At 39.9% G+C, this 18563-nt stretch overlaps 1 protein-coding gene across 2 annotated transcripts in view; it reads left to right on the top strand.

Moving 5' to 3' along the window:
- MAP3K5 (mitogen-activated protein kinase kinase kinase 5) overlaps positions 1–18563 on the top strand; it is a 226991-nt gene that overhangs the window by 172543 nt on the left and 35885 nt on the right. For both annotated transcript variants that reach the window (XM_053590832.1, XM_053590833.1), the window contains 4 exons: positions 5600–5733; positions 14366–14493; positions 15338–15474; positions 16931–17036. In XM_053590832.1, the coding sequence (XP_053446807.1) occupies positions 5600–5733; positions 14366–14493; positions 15338–15474; positions 16931–17036 (505 nt within the window). The remainder of the gene's footprint in view (positions 1–5599; positions 5734–14365; positions 14494–15337; positions 15475–16930; positions 17037–18563) is intronic.

The following is an 18563-nucleotide window of genomic DNA, read 5'->3' as shown; positions in this document are numbered from 1 at the left end:
TGAGGTCCACAGCTCTTTGCTAACCTGATCAGACACAGTACCCCACCTCCACCAAGTAGAGAAGAAAGACAAAAATGCTATAAATCAAACCAAAACAAGCAAACAGAAAACTTTACGGGATAAAATTGGGTGAAAAACCAAATAATAGCAGTAGAAACACTAGCAAAAATGAAGTTCCAGTTATTGAAAAAGGCAGCAATGGGAAATTATAATTAAACTAGAAAAATTGAGAAAGAAAAAGGATCTGTGTGGAAAAGGTTGAAATTAAAAAAGAAAACGTCAACAATGTCAAAATAAACAAAAAAAAAAACAAACAACAACAAAAAACAAACAAAAAAACACAACCAAAAACAAAGCAGTATGTATTTGTTATTGAATATTGTCTGGGCAACACGTGGTCTTCTGGGGTATGAGATGTTAATCACAGTTCTGATACGACTGGAGGCTGCTGATTTCTCAAACCCCAGCAGGTAGACACCCTAAATCTCTCTTCAGCCCATTTAAAAGGCACTTTGAACTTGTAAACTTGCTGAGCAGAAGCTTTCCCAGGAAAGCGCTTGTCTCTGGAATCACTGCTGGAGTGGCTATCCACTTACCCAGTTTGCCAAAACCGGTCTCACTCTGCCCCTGAGGGTTAGGGCTGCAAGGTGGCTCAGACCCCACCTTTAGGCTACTCCGTCGCTGGGTTACCAGCTCCCACCTGATTGTAGCTCTGCGACCCTGAGGGCGGAGCTTGCCGGGGCAGATCGCTCACAATGACTCCCTGTGACCCACAGCCAAACACTATTAGCTCCGTCTGGCTCAGCGGCTCAGACTGGGCCCTAAACAACGGCCACAGTTCTCCTCACTCCCGCTCAGGCTCTCCCCAAGGCAGTTCAACTGAGTGCCAAGTCCAAAGACACCAAAACAGTTCACAGGTAAGGCCTTTCTGGTTTGCAGTCTCGCTGCTACTGAACTTACAGTTGCGGGCGGGTTTAGACAGATTGAACACATGCCACCAGTTGCCGTTTTTCCACTGTTTTAGTCCTCCTCTTGGGGTCCAGAAGTCTCTCGCTGACTCCCTGTATCCTCACAGGGGTGATGATAGGCAGATCCCACCCGCCAGAGATGCCTGGAGTCCTATCTCCCCAGATTCACGGTGCCCAGATTCAAGGAAGCTGTTACTCGGCCGGCATCTTGCTCCGCCTATATAATTAATTTTAAAAAATTTTAAATTAAATTAAAAAAAAATTTTTTTTTGAGACAGGTTCTCACTCTTCACCCAGGCTATAGTGCCCTTGCGAGATCATAGCTCACTGCAACCTTACACTCCTGGGCTCAAGCGATCCTCCTGCCTCAGCCTCCAAGGTAGATGGGACTACGGGTGGACTCCACCATGCCTGGATGATTTTTTTATTTTTTGTAAAGATAGGGTATCTTGCTATGTTGCCCAGGCTAATGTGAAATTCTTGTCCTTAAGAAGTCTTCCTACCTTGGCCTCCCAATGTTCTGGAGTCACAGGCATGAGCCACTGTGCTGCCTGGTCTATCTTTTTTTACTTCTTAATATTTTTTTAATTTTTCTTTTTTTTTTTTTAGAGACAAGGTCTCATTCTGTTGTACAGGTTTGAGTATAGTGACACAATCAGCTCACTATAACCTTAAACTCCTAACCCAAGTAATCCTCTCACTTCAGCTTCCTGAATGGCTAGACCTATGGGCATGGCCACCATACCTGGCTAATTTTTAAAATTTTTTGTGTAGATACAAGGTCTCGCTGCATTTCCCAGACTGGTCTGAAACTCCTGGCCTCAAGCAATCCTCCTGCCTCAGCCTCTCATGGTGTTGGGAGTAGAGGCATGAACCACCGTACCCAGCAGGTCTTTCTTAGAATGTCTTATCCTTTTCTCATTTAACAAATTTGTTATTTTCTATCTTTCTATTATTAAAATCTGTTATTTTCTATCTTTCTAAGATCACATTTTTCTTCTACTTTTAATTTCTTAGATTTTATTGGATTGGGGGGAACTGGGAATGAAATAAAAACAATCCCTTCTTTTTTTAGAGTAAACTTATTTTACAGTTTCTATTTTAGGAAGTTTTGAGGATTGATGTTTGTCATATCTTTTACTGCTGTTAAATTGTTTCCATATATATTTTAAATATTGTGGATCATGAGCTCAATTTCAATAACACATTGTCAGTGAGAATCCTACATAGGCAGTAGGGAGGAGGTCTCTCTTTAAAATGTTTTGCTTTGTTTCTGCCAGGTGCTCCAGTGATGTCCAAGGCTCAGGAGCAGTTACTTGAATAAGTATAAATTTGAACTCTAAACAACATGAGGATCAGCTATGGTTAAACATATTCAGGGAAGACTTGTTTTTGTACATTCAGAGCTCAATCTAAAACAGACTAGCTTTCTTTTTGTTTCCCAGTGTAGGGGCTGACTTTTCTAATCTACCCTTTCACCAAGTTATAGTCCTTGACAAGGCCCTGATTTTGTGTGTTCCAGCTCTTCCCCCCTTGTAGACAGTAAGTCACATTTCCTAACCTTTTACCGGCTGTAAGACCCAAACCCTAAGACAAGAGGTCAGTAAACAATGGCCCAAGGGCCAAATCCAGTTCACCACTTATCATGGTAAATGAAGTTTTACTGGAACACAACCACATCCATTTGTTTCTATATTGACTGGCTGTTTTCACATCACAGTAGCAAAATTGAGTACTTGCTACAAAGACCACGTGGCCTGCAAAACTGAAAATATTCACTCTCTGGCCCTTTCCGAAGAACATGTGCAGACTCTTGCCCTAGATTTCATGGACTTGAAAACCCTGCCTTCATCTCCCTTTGAGCTGCAGGAGCATCCGTCCTTCTGATTGCTGTTTGGTGTTCCTTTCCTTTTCATTTCTAGTTCCTGGCAGTCTTCTTTTTATAAGCTCAGCTAAACATTTAAAAATATGTCTATTTTATTGTATCTAAGTATTGTTAGCAGGAAAGTTTTCAGGTACCTAGTCCCATCATATTGCCCAAACCAGAGCCTGCCTTCTGCCATCTTCAGAGAGTTATAATGTGTTTTTTATAGTTCTCTGATTTGAACATTAAACTTATTCATTTACATTTTTAAAATTTTCCAATGGATTTTTTTTAAGACTGAAGTTTTTCGTCTCTATGTCTGTGGTATTTGATATATACAATGTTTTACAAATTTTTTTGTAATCCATTGATAATTTTTAAGTAAATACACTTTTTAGCTATCTTGTTATTAATATCCTGTGTTCACAGATCATGGTATTTATGATATCAGTTCTTTGGAATTTGTTGAAATTTTCTTTGTGGCCTAATATGCAATCAATTATACTTGTCATATATGCATGAAAGAAATTTATATCTGGGGTGGCACCTGTAGCTCAGTGGTAGGGCACTGGCCCCATATACTGAGGGTGGCAGGTTCAAACCTGGCCCAGCCAAACTGCAACAAAAAAGTAGCCAGGCATTGTGGTGGGCACCTGTAGTCCCAGCTACTCGGAAGACTGAGGCAAGAGAATTGCCTGAGCCCAGGAGTTGGAGGTTGCTGTGATCTGTGACGTCACGGCACTCTACCGAGGGTGACAAAGTGAGACTCTGTCTCCTTAAAAAAAAAAAAGAAAAAGAAAAAAACAGAAATTTCTGTCTGGGTGCAGGGTTTTCTTCTATGTTATATCAAGGTTGTTCATTGTACTATCAGAGTCTCTATTTTAAATTTATCTGCTAGATATATTTGTTTCTAAAAGGTTTCTGTTAAAACCTACTGTGGTTTATATTTTTCTTTATAAAATTTTTTTATCAGCTCTGCTTTATATATTTCAAGGCTATGTTGTTCACGGGCATTAAAATCCATGATAATTGTCTTCTTTGTGAATACTCATCAGTATTAATGTTAAATTTATTATCTAATAAAGGTTAGAAATCAATTTTTTAAATGGACAACTGAAACCCTTCTGTAGGTCGAATCCTACTATGAGCTGACAGGTTTATACTCCACAAAATGTGAAATATAGAAAGAACTTGATCTTATGTTCTCTCCTGCTGGTCTGTAGTTTCACACTGGGTTTCCACAGGGACATGGTTGGATTATTAGATGGTCCTGCATCTTGTAGTTCGAGTCCAAAACAAAGGTGAGCCTTTCTCGATGATGAAGCCAGAGCTGAGACAGTCTCTACCAAATTCTTTGCGTAGATCCAGTTTTCTCTATTTGAGTGACAAGGCTGGCAATTTGGAGTTTAAGGTTATAGATATTTCCATTTTACAGCTAAGATCACATTTTTCCTCTACTTTGAATTTCTTAAATTTTATTGGATTTGGGGGAACTGGGGATGAAATAAAAATAATCCTTTCTTTTTCTTAGATTCATATGGGGGTGCGTGTGATCAGGTCACATAGTATGCTTTTATAAGGTTAAAGCCCAGGTGTAGTTGTGTCCTTCCCCCAGAAAGTGTGCATGTACCTGTTGGGTGAGAATTAACCCAAACCCTGCCTCCTCGCCCCCTTACTTGAATTTAACTGAGTTTTTCTCTCAGGTGAGCATGTAGTTGATAATCTGGTTCTAACTAAGTACTGGATATATGTGGTGCTTGTTTTTCTATTCTTATGATACTTTGCTTAGGAGAATGTTTTCCAAATCCATCCAAGTTGTTACAAAAGACATGAAATCTCCATCATTTTAATGGCTGTTATAGTATTTCATGGTATACACATACCACAGTTTATCCATTATTATTATTATTTTTTTTTTTTTTTTTTGGCCGGGGCTGGGTTTGAACCCACCACCTCTGGCATATGGGACCGGCGCCCTACACCTTGAGCCACAGGCGCCGCCCCATTTGCCAGAGGTTTATCATCCATTCATGTGTTGAAGGGCATCTGAGTTGTTTCTGCAACTTTGCAATTGTGAATGGTGCTGCTATAAACATTCCAGTGCAAATGTCCTTATGGTAAAATGACTTTGTCTTGATCATTGTCAACTAATAAGACCTCAAAATTTCCTTCTTACCCCAATCCTTTCAGTAGTTTTATTCTCCTGGAAGTGTGAAATGCTTTAATGGTATCAAAAGCTGAATAACAAAAGATTAATTGCCTAAGATAAGAGGTTGAGGTAAGAGGATCACCTGTGCCTAAAAGTTTGGGGTTGCTGTGAGCTATGATGATGCCACGGCACTCTACCCAGGGCCAAGGAATGAGACTGTGTCTCAAAAAAACCAAAAAAAGATTAGTTGTCTGTGACCAATTATTGGTAGATGATGATAGATTGTACATTGTTTCACTGATCTTCAGAATTGATGAAAAATGGGACTGAGTGGGTAAAAAAATCCAAGGGGGCTTTTGGAAGAGTATTTTTTATGGATTTAACTGCATAGTCTTCACTGTATCATAACAGTTGTAAAAACATGAGCACAGTATCTACTTTCGGTTGAGAGTATCTATTTTTTGGTTCTTTAAACTGATTTTTAGAAATTTAGCTATTATTTCACTTGTTAAAGCCATCTAGTAAAATAAGGAAAAATGCTCTTGAAAAAAACTGATGTTTGAAATGTAGAATGCAATTAATGTTTCAATCTTCTCTCCCCCTTTTCTCCTTTTATAGTATGACTACGAATATGATGAAAATGGTGACAGAGTGGTTTTAGGAAAAGGTACTTATGGGATAGTCTACGCAGGTCGGGACTTGAGCAACCAAGTCAGAATTGCTATTAAGGAAATACCAGAGAGAGATAGCAGGTACAGTAATGTGGCTAATAAAGGCTTTCCTCAAAATACTTTGGGTTGTTCATAGCATTTTAGAGAATACTTGGTGGTACTCTAATTAATGAAACTCTGAAAACTCCATTATGTTAATTAGCTCCCTTTGACATATAGCTGCTGCACTATTCACTGGTTCAAGTGCAATACTCCAGTAAAGAAGGACACAGGACTTTCAAATACTAGAGAAGAGAATGGGCCTGTGTGTGCTGGGTTATGTTGGATAAAGATGGGTTTATTTGGTTAGATAGGGAATAAGCATTATCAGAAATGGTTTGGGCCAGGCGTGGTGATTCACTCTTGTGATCCTAGTACTCTGGAAGGCTGACTGAGGCAGCTGGTTCACTTGAGCTCAGGAATTTGAGACCAGCCTGAACAAAGTGAGAGTCTGTCTCCTAAAAATAGAAAAAGCTAGCCAGGCATTGTGATAGGCACCTGTAGTCCCATCTACTCAGGAGGCTGAGACAAGAGGAGCCCAACAGTTCGAGGTTGCTGTAAGCTATGCACGGCACTCAACCCCAGGCTGACTAGGTGAGACTGTCTCAAAAAACAAAAAAAAAGAAATGGTTTGAACCAGAAGTTCCAGTTCCTTTGGCATGTCAGGAGCTTGGAGGATGTCATTGCATCTTAACAAGCAGGGAGCTGAACAAACTGAGAAATCAGTGGCTCTTCTTGGAGCCTCTGATGAAATGAAGTCACAAGAGAGACAGCTGCTTCCAGAATTGGAGAGATAGGTAAATACAGAGAGTTGAAATTTGCCAAAGCTGGGCGGTGCCTGTGGCTCAGTGGGTAGTACACCGGCCCCATATACCGAGGGTGGCAGGTTCGAACCCAGTCCCAGCCAAACTGCAACAACAACAACAACAAAAGAAACAGAAAGAAAAGAAATTTGCCAAAGCTGAGACCCAGGAGCAGAAATCTCCAGGAACCAGTCTGGGGTAGGAGACCCTGAACTGTAGCTGACAAAGTGCTGTGGGCTAGTGTGGACAAATCTGAGTCAAAAACTTTAGGGAGCTCCAGCCACTGGGGGCCCCCACCCTTTTGTGAATTTTATACTTCATGGAGCTCTACTAGATCCTGAATATCAATGAAAAATCCCCTTGTGCTTCTGGCAGAGAGGGAAAGAAAAAGAACCACTTTGAAACATGCCAGAGCATTCTGTTCTTAGCAAGGCCCTCAGAATCTCTTCTACCAGAGCCCAACCAAACTGGGGGAAGGAAAATACCAAATTCCATCCCACTGCACCCATCCTGCTCCACCTAAGAAGGTAAAACTAAGAAGAACTTGTGAAGCACAGGAGTAGAGGCTCACTGAAGACTGAGAACTCCTCACAGGACTGCAGAACTCTCCTCCCACCCCACCAGCCTTACCACCACGTCAGTAAAGGCCTATTACTACAGCTCCTTTTACCCAGTGCATCATGTCTGCCTTTCGATAGAAACTTACAAGGCATACTAAAAGTTAAAAAACACAATCTAGGGCGGCGCCTGTGGCTCCGTGGAAAGGCGCCATATACCGAGGGTGGTGGGTTCAAACCCAGCCCTGGCCAAACTGCAACCAAAATATAGCCGGGCGTTGTGGCGGGCGTCTGTAGTCCCAGCTACTCGGGAGGCTGAGGCAGGAGAATCGCTTAAGCCCAGGAGTTGGAGGTTGCTATGAGCTGTGTGAGGCCATGGCACTCTACCGAGGGCCATAAAGTGAGACTCTGTCTCTACAAAAAAAAAAATACAATCTAAAGAAACTTAGCAAGCACCTGTGCAAGCACTTAGCAAGCACCTTAGTAAGAAACTGTGTCATATGGCAGGGATGTTGGAGTTAGCAGACCAGGAATTTAAGACAACTATGAGTAATATGCTGAAGGCTTTCATGGAAAAAGTAGACACCATGAAAGAACAGATGGTAATAAGAACTCAGAGATGGAAATTCTAAGAAAGAATCAAAAAGAAAAGCTGGGGATCAAAAACACTGATAGAAATGAAAAATGCCTTTGATAGATTCATTAGCAGCCTGGACACAGTGAAAGAAAGAATCTCTGAGTTTGATGACAGATCAACAGAAACTTCCAGAATTGAAAAAGCAAAGAGAAAAAAAAGACTGAAAAAAAAAATGGAGCAAAATATCCAAGAACTACGGCACAACTGCAAAAAGTATGACATATGCTTTAGGGAATACCAAAAAAAAAAAAAAAAAAACATAGTAAAGAAAGAAAAAAGAAGAAATATTTGAAGAATTTGTTTGAACCACAAATTATGGGGGCATTGTGGGAAATGGAAACAGTTTTTAGGAACAAAAATGTTCTTCAGGGATCTGAAAAGCTCTGGGGATAGGATTGTCTGTGTCTCCCTGCCCAGGTGCTCTGCCTTAAGGTTTGTTTTCCCAACTAATAATTCTCTCTTCTCTCCACCTCATGGTTTCTGCTGACTTGGGCTTCCCTTACGTCTTGTCTCTGTAAGATGGTGTGGAGTTGTTTTAAATCATCCATGTACATTTTCTATGTGTCATATATTCAAAGTCTGAAAGAGGATTGGATTACTTAATTTATTATTATTATCCTTATTTGGTCAGACTGTAATGCCGGGCTACATCATGAGCTTGTTGTGACCACCCTCAAGTCCCTTCCCTGTGACCATGGTGGTAGGGTCCCACACTCGAGTTTTGTCAACAAGGACACTCCCCTGAGCTCTTTGTCTACCAAACATCTCCACTTCTGAGTCTAAAAGGCATCTCAGGGTTAACATGACCCAACTGAACCTGGATTTTTACTCCCAGATGTACTTTCCCTGGAGTGTTCTCTGTGTCGGTTCCTGCTGTCCTGTCCATCCAGCTGTTAGGCCGACCCCCAGGACTCACTGGGATTCTTCTCTTTCTCTCGCACACGACATCCACCCCACCAGTTTGTGTCTTCTCAGCCTCTGTGTCCTCAATCTGCTCTTGCCCATCACCCTGGCGCCCTCCAACTCTAATCTAAGGCTTTAGGCCTCTTACCCGGCTCCTACTTGGTCTCTGCAACCACCTTCTAACTATTCTCTGCTTTCACTGTTCCCTTCACTCCTCGTCCATTTTTCCTCAGAGAAGCCATACAGTTCTTTCGGAAGTTAAAATCACATCACATGGTGATAATGACCGATGCAGGTTCATCATTTGGAACAGACGGACCATGCTGGTGGGAGGTGTTGGTAATGGGGGAGGCTGTGCACAAGTAGACTGTGAAACAATATAAAATTTAAAGAGGTCGTCACTATCCAATTGCTGTAGATAAATTCACTAACTTTTCGCCACCAATCTCCTTCCTCCTCCAAGGGATGTAAGTAGGCTCTTGGAAGAAAATCACTTTTAAAATCAGCTTGTAGCTTAAGTTTATTCAAATGGCACTATACACTCACAAAGCACACCCACACCAACGAAATGTTTTCAGCTCCTGTTTTGTAACAGTGCGGTGGATGTATGTGGATCGTACATGACAAGGAACAGCTGGTGTGTGGGGCGTCTTCTTGTTAATAAAGAGAGTACAGAGAAGCCTATCATTGTTATTGAGAAGATACATCTGTGTTCCCTGGAGAGCTGTGGCTATTCCATTAAAAACGATAGCGGTTACAAAGGATAATTGCTAAAGTAGGATGAGGGATGTGAGTGATGCAGGATCCAGGGTACACTAAAATACCATCTGCAAAGGAGGAGCATAGCAGCACGTCTTTCTCCTTTGCTTCCTTTATGTTCCAAGGCAACTCTGTTAGAGAATCAGAGTGGTTGTGAAAGAGGGGTGGTGGATTTAGTATGCTCTTATAATCTACCCCCAACTGGTTATTCATGTCAGGTTGGTTTTCTTTTCTGATAGTCTGCACACCCTTAAACTGTTTATTTCTATCAGTTATTCTCCCCCAATTGTACATTAGAGTCAACAGAGGAGCTTTTTAAAATACTGACGTTCAGGTTCCCCCTCCAGAAATTCTGGGAAGGTCCTGAACACAGGATAAGAAGCCGTCCAGAAGATGTAAATGTGGGTCAAGGCTGGGAACCACTACTCTAGATGGTTATCAGGGGGGATTTGACTCAGAGGGAGAGTTCTGGAAATACCTGTGGGTGAATCATTTTTTTCAAAGCTAAATATATATATGTATATGTATGAGTATCTGATTATTGGATGCCATGTCTTCTTTCCATTGTTAAAGCTAATTGAGAGAAAATAATGATGCTCTTGTAATTCTCATAAATAAGCATAATTGATTGATGTGAGCAATTTGTGATTCCTTCCTTATTTAATGTGTGGCACTTACACTTAGTGAAAATTGCTGGCAGTTTGTCATTTTTTCCATATTGGAGAAAAATACTTATTCTTAGCTAGGTTAGATTGTGACTAGTATTGCAAATGTTGAACTATCCTTGGTTTAAATAATGAAGTGGGAATATTTACTTCTCTAAAATCTTAAATCTAAGTGTTCATGGGTTGATTCTCATTAAAGGATCAGGAGGTGGGAGCCCTTTAATTCATAATAAACTGAGTTAGTTTCTTGTTTGAGGTTATTTAATTATCTTGATCTCCTAAACAGGCACAGTATTTGCCACTAATGCAAAGCTAGAGCAATTACGAGCTAGTGTTGCAAGTGTTTTTAGCCCCCAGGGAAGAAATAACTTGTAAATGTATTCATAGTTGGGAGTCTTTACCTAGGCATCTGATTGATAACACTGTGTGTTTGAATTCTTGTATTAACTCTTTCAAGCAAGTATCAAAATGTTGATTTCTTGGGCGGTGCCTGTGGCTCAAGGAGTAGGGCACCAGTACCATATGCCGGAGGTGGCGGGTTCAAACCCAGCCCCGGCCAAAAACCACACACACACACACACACACACACAAAAAAAAAAACCCCAAGCAAAATGTTGATTTCTCTAATTGAGGCACTGATAAGGGGTTCATTTTAAAGCCTGCTCTTCATAGTTCCTAAAGCAATTCTAAGGAAAAACAGAGCAGTAGATCTAAGTCTTTTTTGTTGTTGTTGTTATAGGCTGATTTCTGAGTAATATTACACCGATTATAAAACATTTTTTAAAGGAATTTACTTTTATAAACTGCCAATTGCTTTAGCTTTAGTACTTATCTTAAAAGCTTATTGAAAATGGTATTATTCAATTCTAACCAATCCTAATATTTGTTGTTGGCTTTCAAGAAAAATCTATTCTGCTTATATGGATTTGTCATTGTAAGATTTGTACATTTCCTGCACGTAGGACTGAAGCAAGTATGAGACATCGGGTTTTCATTTACTATGGCTTAGTAGTTAATGCCTTTTACACCTGTGACCTCCATTACACAAAAGCAAAAAGAAAGGAAAAATGTTAGGGAATGGCTTTGAGTCTGTGTTTGCGATTGCTAACACCCTACTCTATGTAGCTTGTTAAGTAGAACATATGGCTGGTGAGCTCTTGCAGGAGGCCCCAACATGCCAGCCCAACATGGAGACACTCATGCTAAGGTGTCACATCACCAAACCAAAACCTAAGCCGTTTACTTGTAAGAGCTGACCTTCTGAGAAATTAGGAGTGAGATGATAGCTAACTTCTCAAACAGAACAATTTCCCAAAAAGGAAAACAACAAAGAAAAAAAAAAAGGGCGGCAGCTCAAGGAGTAGGGCGCCAGTCCCATATGCCGGAGGTGGCAGGTTCAAACCTAGCCCCGGCCAAAAACCACACACACAAAAAAAAAGAAAGAAAGAAAAGAAAAAAAAAAGCTCACAGCAACCATTCAAAAGGCCCCCAGTCAACCTAAAGCTGGAAAAATAAGCAAGTCCCTTCTGCTTTACCCCATATGAGGGGAGTAACCCAATGTTAACCAACCACTTGTGTGCTATGTTTCCTTGTTGCTGCTCAAGCTTCCTTACAAAACCAACCATTCCGCCAAGCCCAGAGGAGCTCCTGGCGGTTTAAATCGCACGCTGCCTGGTTCACAAATCACTGCCAAAAACCAATCAAGAGAATAGACAACCTACAAAATGGGAGAAAATGTTCACATGCTATCCATCCAATAAAGGGCTTAAACCAGAATCTACGAAGAATTCAAGCAAATCAGCAAGAAAAAATTAAACAACCCCATTAAAAAGTGGGCAAAAAACATGAACAGAAGCTTTTCAAAAGAAGAAAAACTAATGACCAACAAACACAGGAAACAATGCTCAACCTTGCTAATCATCAAGAAAATGCAAAGCAAAACCACCTTGAGATACCACCTAACCCCAGTGAGAATGGCTTTTATCCAAAAGTCCCCAAACGTATACTACAGCTTGTTAATCCCAAACAATAAAACAAAACAAAACAAAGTCCTGAAACAATAGATGCTGGTATGAATGCAGAGAGAAAGGATGCTTACACACACTGTTGTGGTGGTGCAAACTAATACACCCGCTGTGGAAAATAAAAGTAGACAGACCAGCCATTTGATCCAGCAATCCCACTGCTGGGACACTTACACTCAAATGTTTTTTGTAGCACAATTCATGATTGCAAAGATGTGGGATCAACACAAGTGCCCATCAATTTGTGAGTGGATAATAAAATGTGATGTATGTATATCATGGAGTTCTACTTAGCCATAAAAAGATGGATTAATTCCTTTTCTAACAATGTAGATGGAATCAGAGACCATTCTCCTTAGCATTTAATAGAAAAACACACCGCATGTACTCACTATGATATTGGAACTAAGTGAACAGCACTGATGTGCACAGATGGAAGTAAACTCCATGGCAATCAAGCAGATGGGCGGGAGGAAGAGAGGATGGGTAAATCATTCAATATACACTGTCTGGGTGATGGGCACACTTAGAACTTTGTCTTAAGCAGTACAAAAGCAATCCATGTAAGCAAAACTTCTGCATCCCTGTCATGTTCTGAAATTTTTAGAAAAGCCAATTAGATCTTCAAAACTCAATTTGTTGAACTTTTTTCTTTAACACGCTATAATAATTAAATATTATTATACAATAATATAAAAATCCTGATTTCAGTGTATAATAATAATTATTATTATCAGGATTGTTAAGTCTGTAAGCTTTCCAGTACTTCCAGTAACCATCAAAGTGTTATTCTGTTCCAGAAATACAAAGTAACTTTTATAATTTAATATGGCAGCATATACCAAGTATATGATTTTGAACTCACACTTTCCATGTGGAGGCTTGATTAGGATTTAGTAGAAATCATAACAGAATTGGTACACATGGTAAGGTGAGGATTTTGAGGGAAGGAGTTTAAAGAGTCTTGGGATATATATGATTTTATGTTTTTTATTAAAGGTTAATAGTGCTTTTAGGAAATTCTGGAATAAACATTAAAATTATTTACAATTTTGGTCTTCCTGGGCTTGTGTCTCCTGGGTAATAAAATTATGTTGATGAGGCCGAAACAGGAGGTCATGTTAATATAGACAGTAAACTGTGTGGATGATCTGAATAATCTCCTGGTTTTATATCTTAACTCTGTCACTTACTAGTTTTTACCAGAGAAAGAGTTTATTATTGCAGTAGCATGAGAAGAGATGAGAAGTTCTTAATTCCATTTCCTCGAGGATTTTGGAGAAAGGATTTTTATTTTATTTTATTATTATTATTATTTTTGAGACAGAGTTTCACTATGTCACCCTCGGTAGAGGGCCGTGGTGTCACAGCTCACAGCAACCTTATGGGCTTAAGTGATTCTCTTGCTTCAGCCTCCCAAGTAGCTGGAACTATAGGCGCCCACCACAATGCCTGGCTATTTTTTGTTGCAGTCGTTGTTGTTTAGCTGGCCCATGCCAGGTTCGAACCCGCCAGGCTTGGTATATGCACCATAACCACTATGCTATGGGTGCTGAGCCGAGGAAGGATTTTTAAAGATAGTTTGGTGGGCAAAGGGCTAATCAGTTGGGTCTGCCGAATGGCTAGGTTGAGGATAGAGCCATAGGGGTATAGAAATTGTGTTTTTCTGCTGAGTCAGCTTTCGGATGTGGGTCCTGCGAGACCAGTAGAACCAGTTCCTTGGTACTGTGGACCATTGGCCTCAGTGGGTCAGTCAATCCACTGAATGCAGGGGCTGAAGATAATCACAAAAGTTAACCTTGGGTTTTGGAAGCATGATGTTATCTGTGGGAGTAATTAAGAAAATTAAGAATCTTCATGACCATCAGCTATCTGATTCTTGAGTAGCAATTATAGGAAAGAAAACTTGGGAACAATGGCTGGTTGTATGAAAATGTGTGTACGAAACTATGCCTATATCTTTGGAGAGTTCAGGCCTCTGCCGCAGCCCTCACCTTGTGGCCCTTTATTAATTTTACCTATGGCAGTTTCACTCTCTGTGAATCAATTTTCTCATCTATAAAATGGGCATTTTCATAGTACTGGTTATGAGAAATGAGTTAATGTGCACAAAGGGCTTAGTACAGTGCCTGACATATTTTCCCTCAGCTCTTAACCACACGTTCAACCTGACAGAATTTATCTTATGAGAAACAAAGGCCTTAGGTGGTCATTTTCATTTTATATATAGCATTTATTTAGCTGACATTTTCAATTTGTATTGCTAAAAATTATGCACTAAAGTCTGGCTCCATAATTAGCTCATTAATGTTTGCATGTCTTTTAGATACTCTCAGCCCTTACATGAAGAAATAGCCTTACATAAGCACTTGAAGCACAAAAATATTGTCCAGTATCTGGGCTCCTTCAGTGAGAATGGTTTCATTAAAATCTTCATGGAACAGGTCCCTGGAGGTAAGAGATGTTTTTCTTTTGTTAAAAAGTAGAATTTTTAGGGCCTTGAAGAAGAGTAAAATTGAATGAGCTTTACTAGAGTACAGACCTTCCTCTGTCTAAGCTGAAAGAAAAATTAGACATATGACATTACCTTCAGTTTGTTAGGGGATGTCATCCTTAATGAGATTCAGAAAACATGATTAAGTATGGAGTTTATTCAAAAGCAAAGTGTGAGTTTGGTACCCTGCAGCAATTTGATTGGTTATTGCTTGTTACATTCTAAGGAAGACTACTGTAACATCTTATAAGAAAAGATAATGGTCCCAGGCAAGAGAATCACTTAAGCCCAAGAGTTTGAGGTTGCCGTGACCTGTGATGCCACAGCACTCTAGGGAGGGCGACACGATGAAACTCTGTCTCAAAAAGAAAAGATAATGGTCTCAAGGGGTCTTATCTCTGGGACTATTTGGTCTTTTCTAATCATCTATGGGACAAAAATAAGAAGGAAATTTAATCTATAATCAAAGAAGCAGAGGTTGTAGCTGCAAAAATCTTAAATAATTTAAAGTTCCAACAGCTGTCAATTTGAATTATTTAATTTCATAGAGACAGTAAATACTAGAACTATTTTAGTATTAGTCATGATGATTTGACATTGGCCTTTTACTTAGACAGTATTTGATAACAAATGTCTTCAGATAGTGATATTTTTATATTCATGTGTTAGCCTGGTATCTAATACAGTTCCAGGGCTGCTGTGAACAGCTAATGAATGTTGGCTTAAATTAGTGTTACATTATTAATATGCTTTAAGGAGTTCATTTGGATAAGATTGTATTCCTTCTTTCTCCTTGCTTTACAGGAAGTCTTTCTGCTCTCCTTCGTTCCAAATGGGGTCCATTAAAAGACAATGAGCAAACGATTGGCTTTTATACAAAGCAAATACTGGAAGGACTAAAATACCTCCATGACAATCAGATTGTTCACCGGGACATAAAGGTAGGCTCCACCAGGACTGATTTTTATAAGTTCCTTACTGGATTATTATTTTGTTTTTGAAAGTCATGATGTATTGTAAGTATTAATTTAGAACGGGGAGTAAGTAAATCTTAGAAACAAGAGCACGGCGCGTGGTGGCTCATACCTGTAATCACAGCACTCTGAGAGGCCGAGGCAGGAGGATCCCTTGAGCTCAGGAGTGAGAGACCACCCTTAGCAAGAGTGAGACCCTGTCTCTACATAGAAAAACTAGGAGGGTGTTGTGGTGGGTGCCAGAGGTCTCAGCTACTTGGGAGGCTGAGGCAATAGGATCACTTGATCTCAGGAGGCTGAGGTTGCTGTGAGCTGGGCTGACACCATGGCACTCTGGCCTGGGCAACAGAGCTAGACTCAGTCACTAAATAAATAAATAGTCCTTGAAAAATAAAAAGTAAATCTTAGAAACAGCAGAAATATATCTTGCTATGCTGACTTTGTTATTTATGTTCATGTCTTAACTCTTCTGTTCAAGGAATGAACTCCTTAACTGTGTTCGGCCAACAAGGTTGTGATGTTTATGAGGAGCTTGGGTGGGGGTTCAGCAGTATCAAGTTTAAACAGGGAGCCAGGCGTGGTGATGTGCTTCTGTGAGTCCCAGCTGCTCAGGAGGCTGAGGTGGGAGGATGGCTGAGGCTAGGAGTTTCAGAACAGCCTGGGTAACACAGCCCAGTTTCTAATGTAGACCCTGTCTCACAAAAAAAAAAAAAAAGAAAAGAAAAGAAAAGAAAGCAAAAAAGAAAAGAAAAGAAAGAAAAACTCCTCCTCCTTAGGAGTTTACCAGTTGGTAAATTTTTGTGTCCTTACCTGTAAGGGCTACTCTTATACTTACTGAATCAATGGGTGAATGGTTAGAAAAAAGGTCCCCCTTTTTCTTAAGTATCACATACTTAGGGATTGAATGAAAATTATTGCCCAGATTCTCTAAGATAACTAGAATAACAACTTTAGATCCTCTTTAAAGAGAGAAGATTCAGAAATAATAAATTTCAGAAAGCTATTGAAAGTGAATTAATATTACTACCCGAAAATCAACCCAAGAGGCTATTGATCTGTGATGTCCTTAAATATCCCACAAAAAGAATCAAGCAACATAGAAAAAAAAGGAAAGTGATTGGAAAGTTAAGAATATCGCAATTTAACTCACGTACATGTATCATTACATACCTGTAAACAGCAGCAAGCTTTAATTGATTAGGAATCATGTTTGACCTGGTGACCTTAGGAGCAGATTTCGAATAACTGATAATATATAAACAAAAAATGGTATCAGGAATTCACCATTGAGAGAAACTATTAATGAAGAATAAAGAATGTCTTTATTTACTCTAAGGACCCCTTATTTTGTTGGACTTACTAGGTCAACAGCAGAGAATCTGAAGCAAGATAACATTTGTGATTAAAGTCCTCTATTCTCTAGGGTGACAATGTGTTGATTAATACCTACAGTGGCGTTCTCAAGATCTCTGACTTTGGGACATCAAAGAGACTTGCTGGCATAAACCCATGTACTGAAACATTTACTGGTATGTTTTTAGAGTGATGATACAGATCTTGTATAATTAAAAAAATAATTGCTGAGTTTGAGCATAGCGTGAGAGAGAAATTTAGTCAGTGTTCTCATATACATTAATGTTGGTATTTTTTGACACTCGTTGAAAAATTTTGTACAAAATTTTAATGGCCCTTTTCTCTTCTTGTATTTATATGACTTGCTTAGACGCTTGTTTAATGCCACTGAAGATTTTTTTTTTTAATTCTCAAGTAGGTGTTTGTTGTTCTTTTTAGGTCATAATTTCTCTCCTGGTTGACCTACAATTTGGCAAGATTATTTTTTTTTGAAACATTTCTTTAGCGGAACCTTTCTGTGATTCTTACTCATACCCTAATCACTTCCCCTTGGACTATGAATTTTCCCTCCTCCTCTGTTTACTCCCTGTGGTCTATTCCCCTATTCCACAATATAAATAACTGTAGGATTTCAATTCAGAAAGAGGAAATGACTCAGCGACTCAGAAGAGGGGTGGGGAAAGAGCTTTCCTGAGGAATTAGGCAATGGGGTGACTGAGCTGCCTCTGGTGCAGTCCTGGGAGGGAGGAGAAAAAAACGAAAGGTAACAGCAGCCAAGAGGAAACTGAGGCTCAGGAGATTAATGACGGCTCAGCAGTCAGAGTTATCTGGGACTTCAACCTAGTCTCTGGTCCCAGTTCTTATCACTCGGTGATACTGATTCTCATGAAGTGTAAAGTTCTTCTGTTAGGAGTATTTAGAGAAAGATACATTTAGCAAAAAAAGAGAAAAAAGATAACGAATAATCTTTGGTCTCATATAAAACAAAAGGCTGAGACATCGCATTTCTGAATTCTGCAGGGTAGGTGGTAGCACTTCCGTTTGCAGATGAGGAAATGAACTGTCAGAAGTCCCGGCAGTGAGTACAGGATAGAGCTTGCTTTTAATCTCTCCTTCAAGCTTTGCTTTCACTTTGGCCCCGCCTTCCTGTAGTACCTATTCTGGTAGCCTGAGAGGTGGGAAGGAAGGAGGGAAATGTCATAAGATTTCTCCTCAGAATATTCAGTCAGTGACACATCAGGCTTGGGTCCCACCTTCAAGGCAATGGGTATTACAGGGCACAGAATTAAATGCATTTCATATACTACACTTGACCTTAGCCAGAAGGCCGAGTGTAGTATAAGTAGGACACAACATTTCAAGTGCATCTTTTTGAATGAAATAATTTTCCACCTGTTAGTAACTTTGAATGTCTTCACATTTCTTTCCTGATACTTTTCATCTGGGCAAGAGACGTTTTAGATGCTTCCAAGACTCAGTAACTTCCAAAAGGAAAATCCCTACTTTTTGCTCATGTTTTGGGACAGGATGTTAATACAATATGTTTTGATAAATCTTGAAAGCATTTTTTGGAAAATCCCCAAAGGAGTTGTAGAAAAGCAGTCCCTACATGGCCCTTTGCTTGTACTTCTTCCACTGGCCTCACGTGAAAGTGATGTGTGTGACTAACATGCTTGAGTCTGTCCCCAGCGCCCGTCCTGAGG

The sequence above is a fragment of the Nycticebus coucang genome, chromosome 5, assembly GCF_027406575.1.
Source record: "Nycticebus coucang isolate mNycCou1 chromosome 5, mNycCou1.pri, whole genome shotgun sequence".
Taxonomy (NCBI): Eukaryota; Metazoa; Chordata; class Mammalia; order Primates; family Lorisidae; genus Nycticebus; species Nycticebus coucang.
The sequence above is the reverse complement of the archived record's forward strand: the minus strand, read 5'-3'. Positions and strand labels throughout refer to the sequence as shown.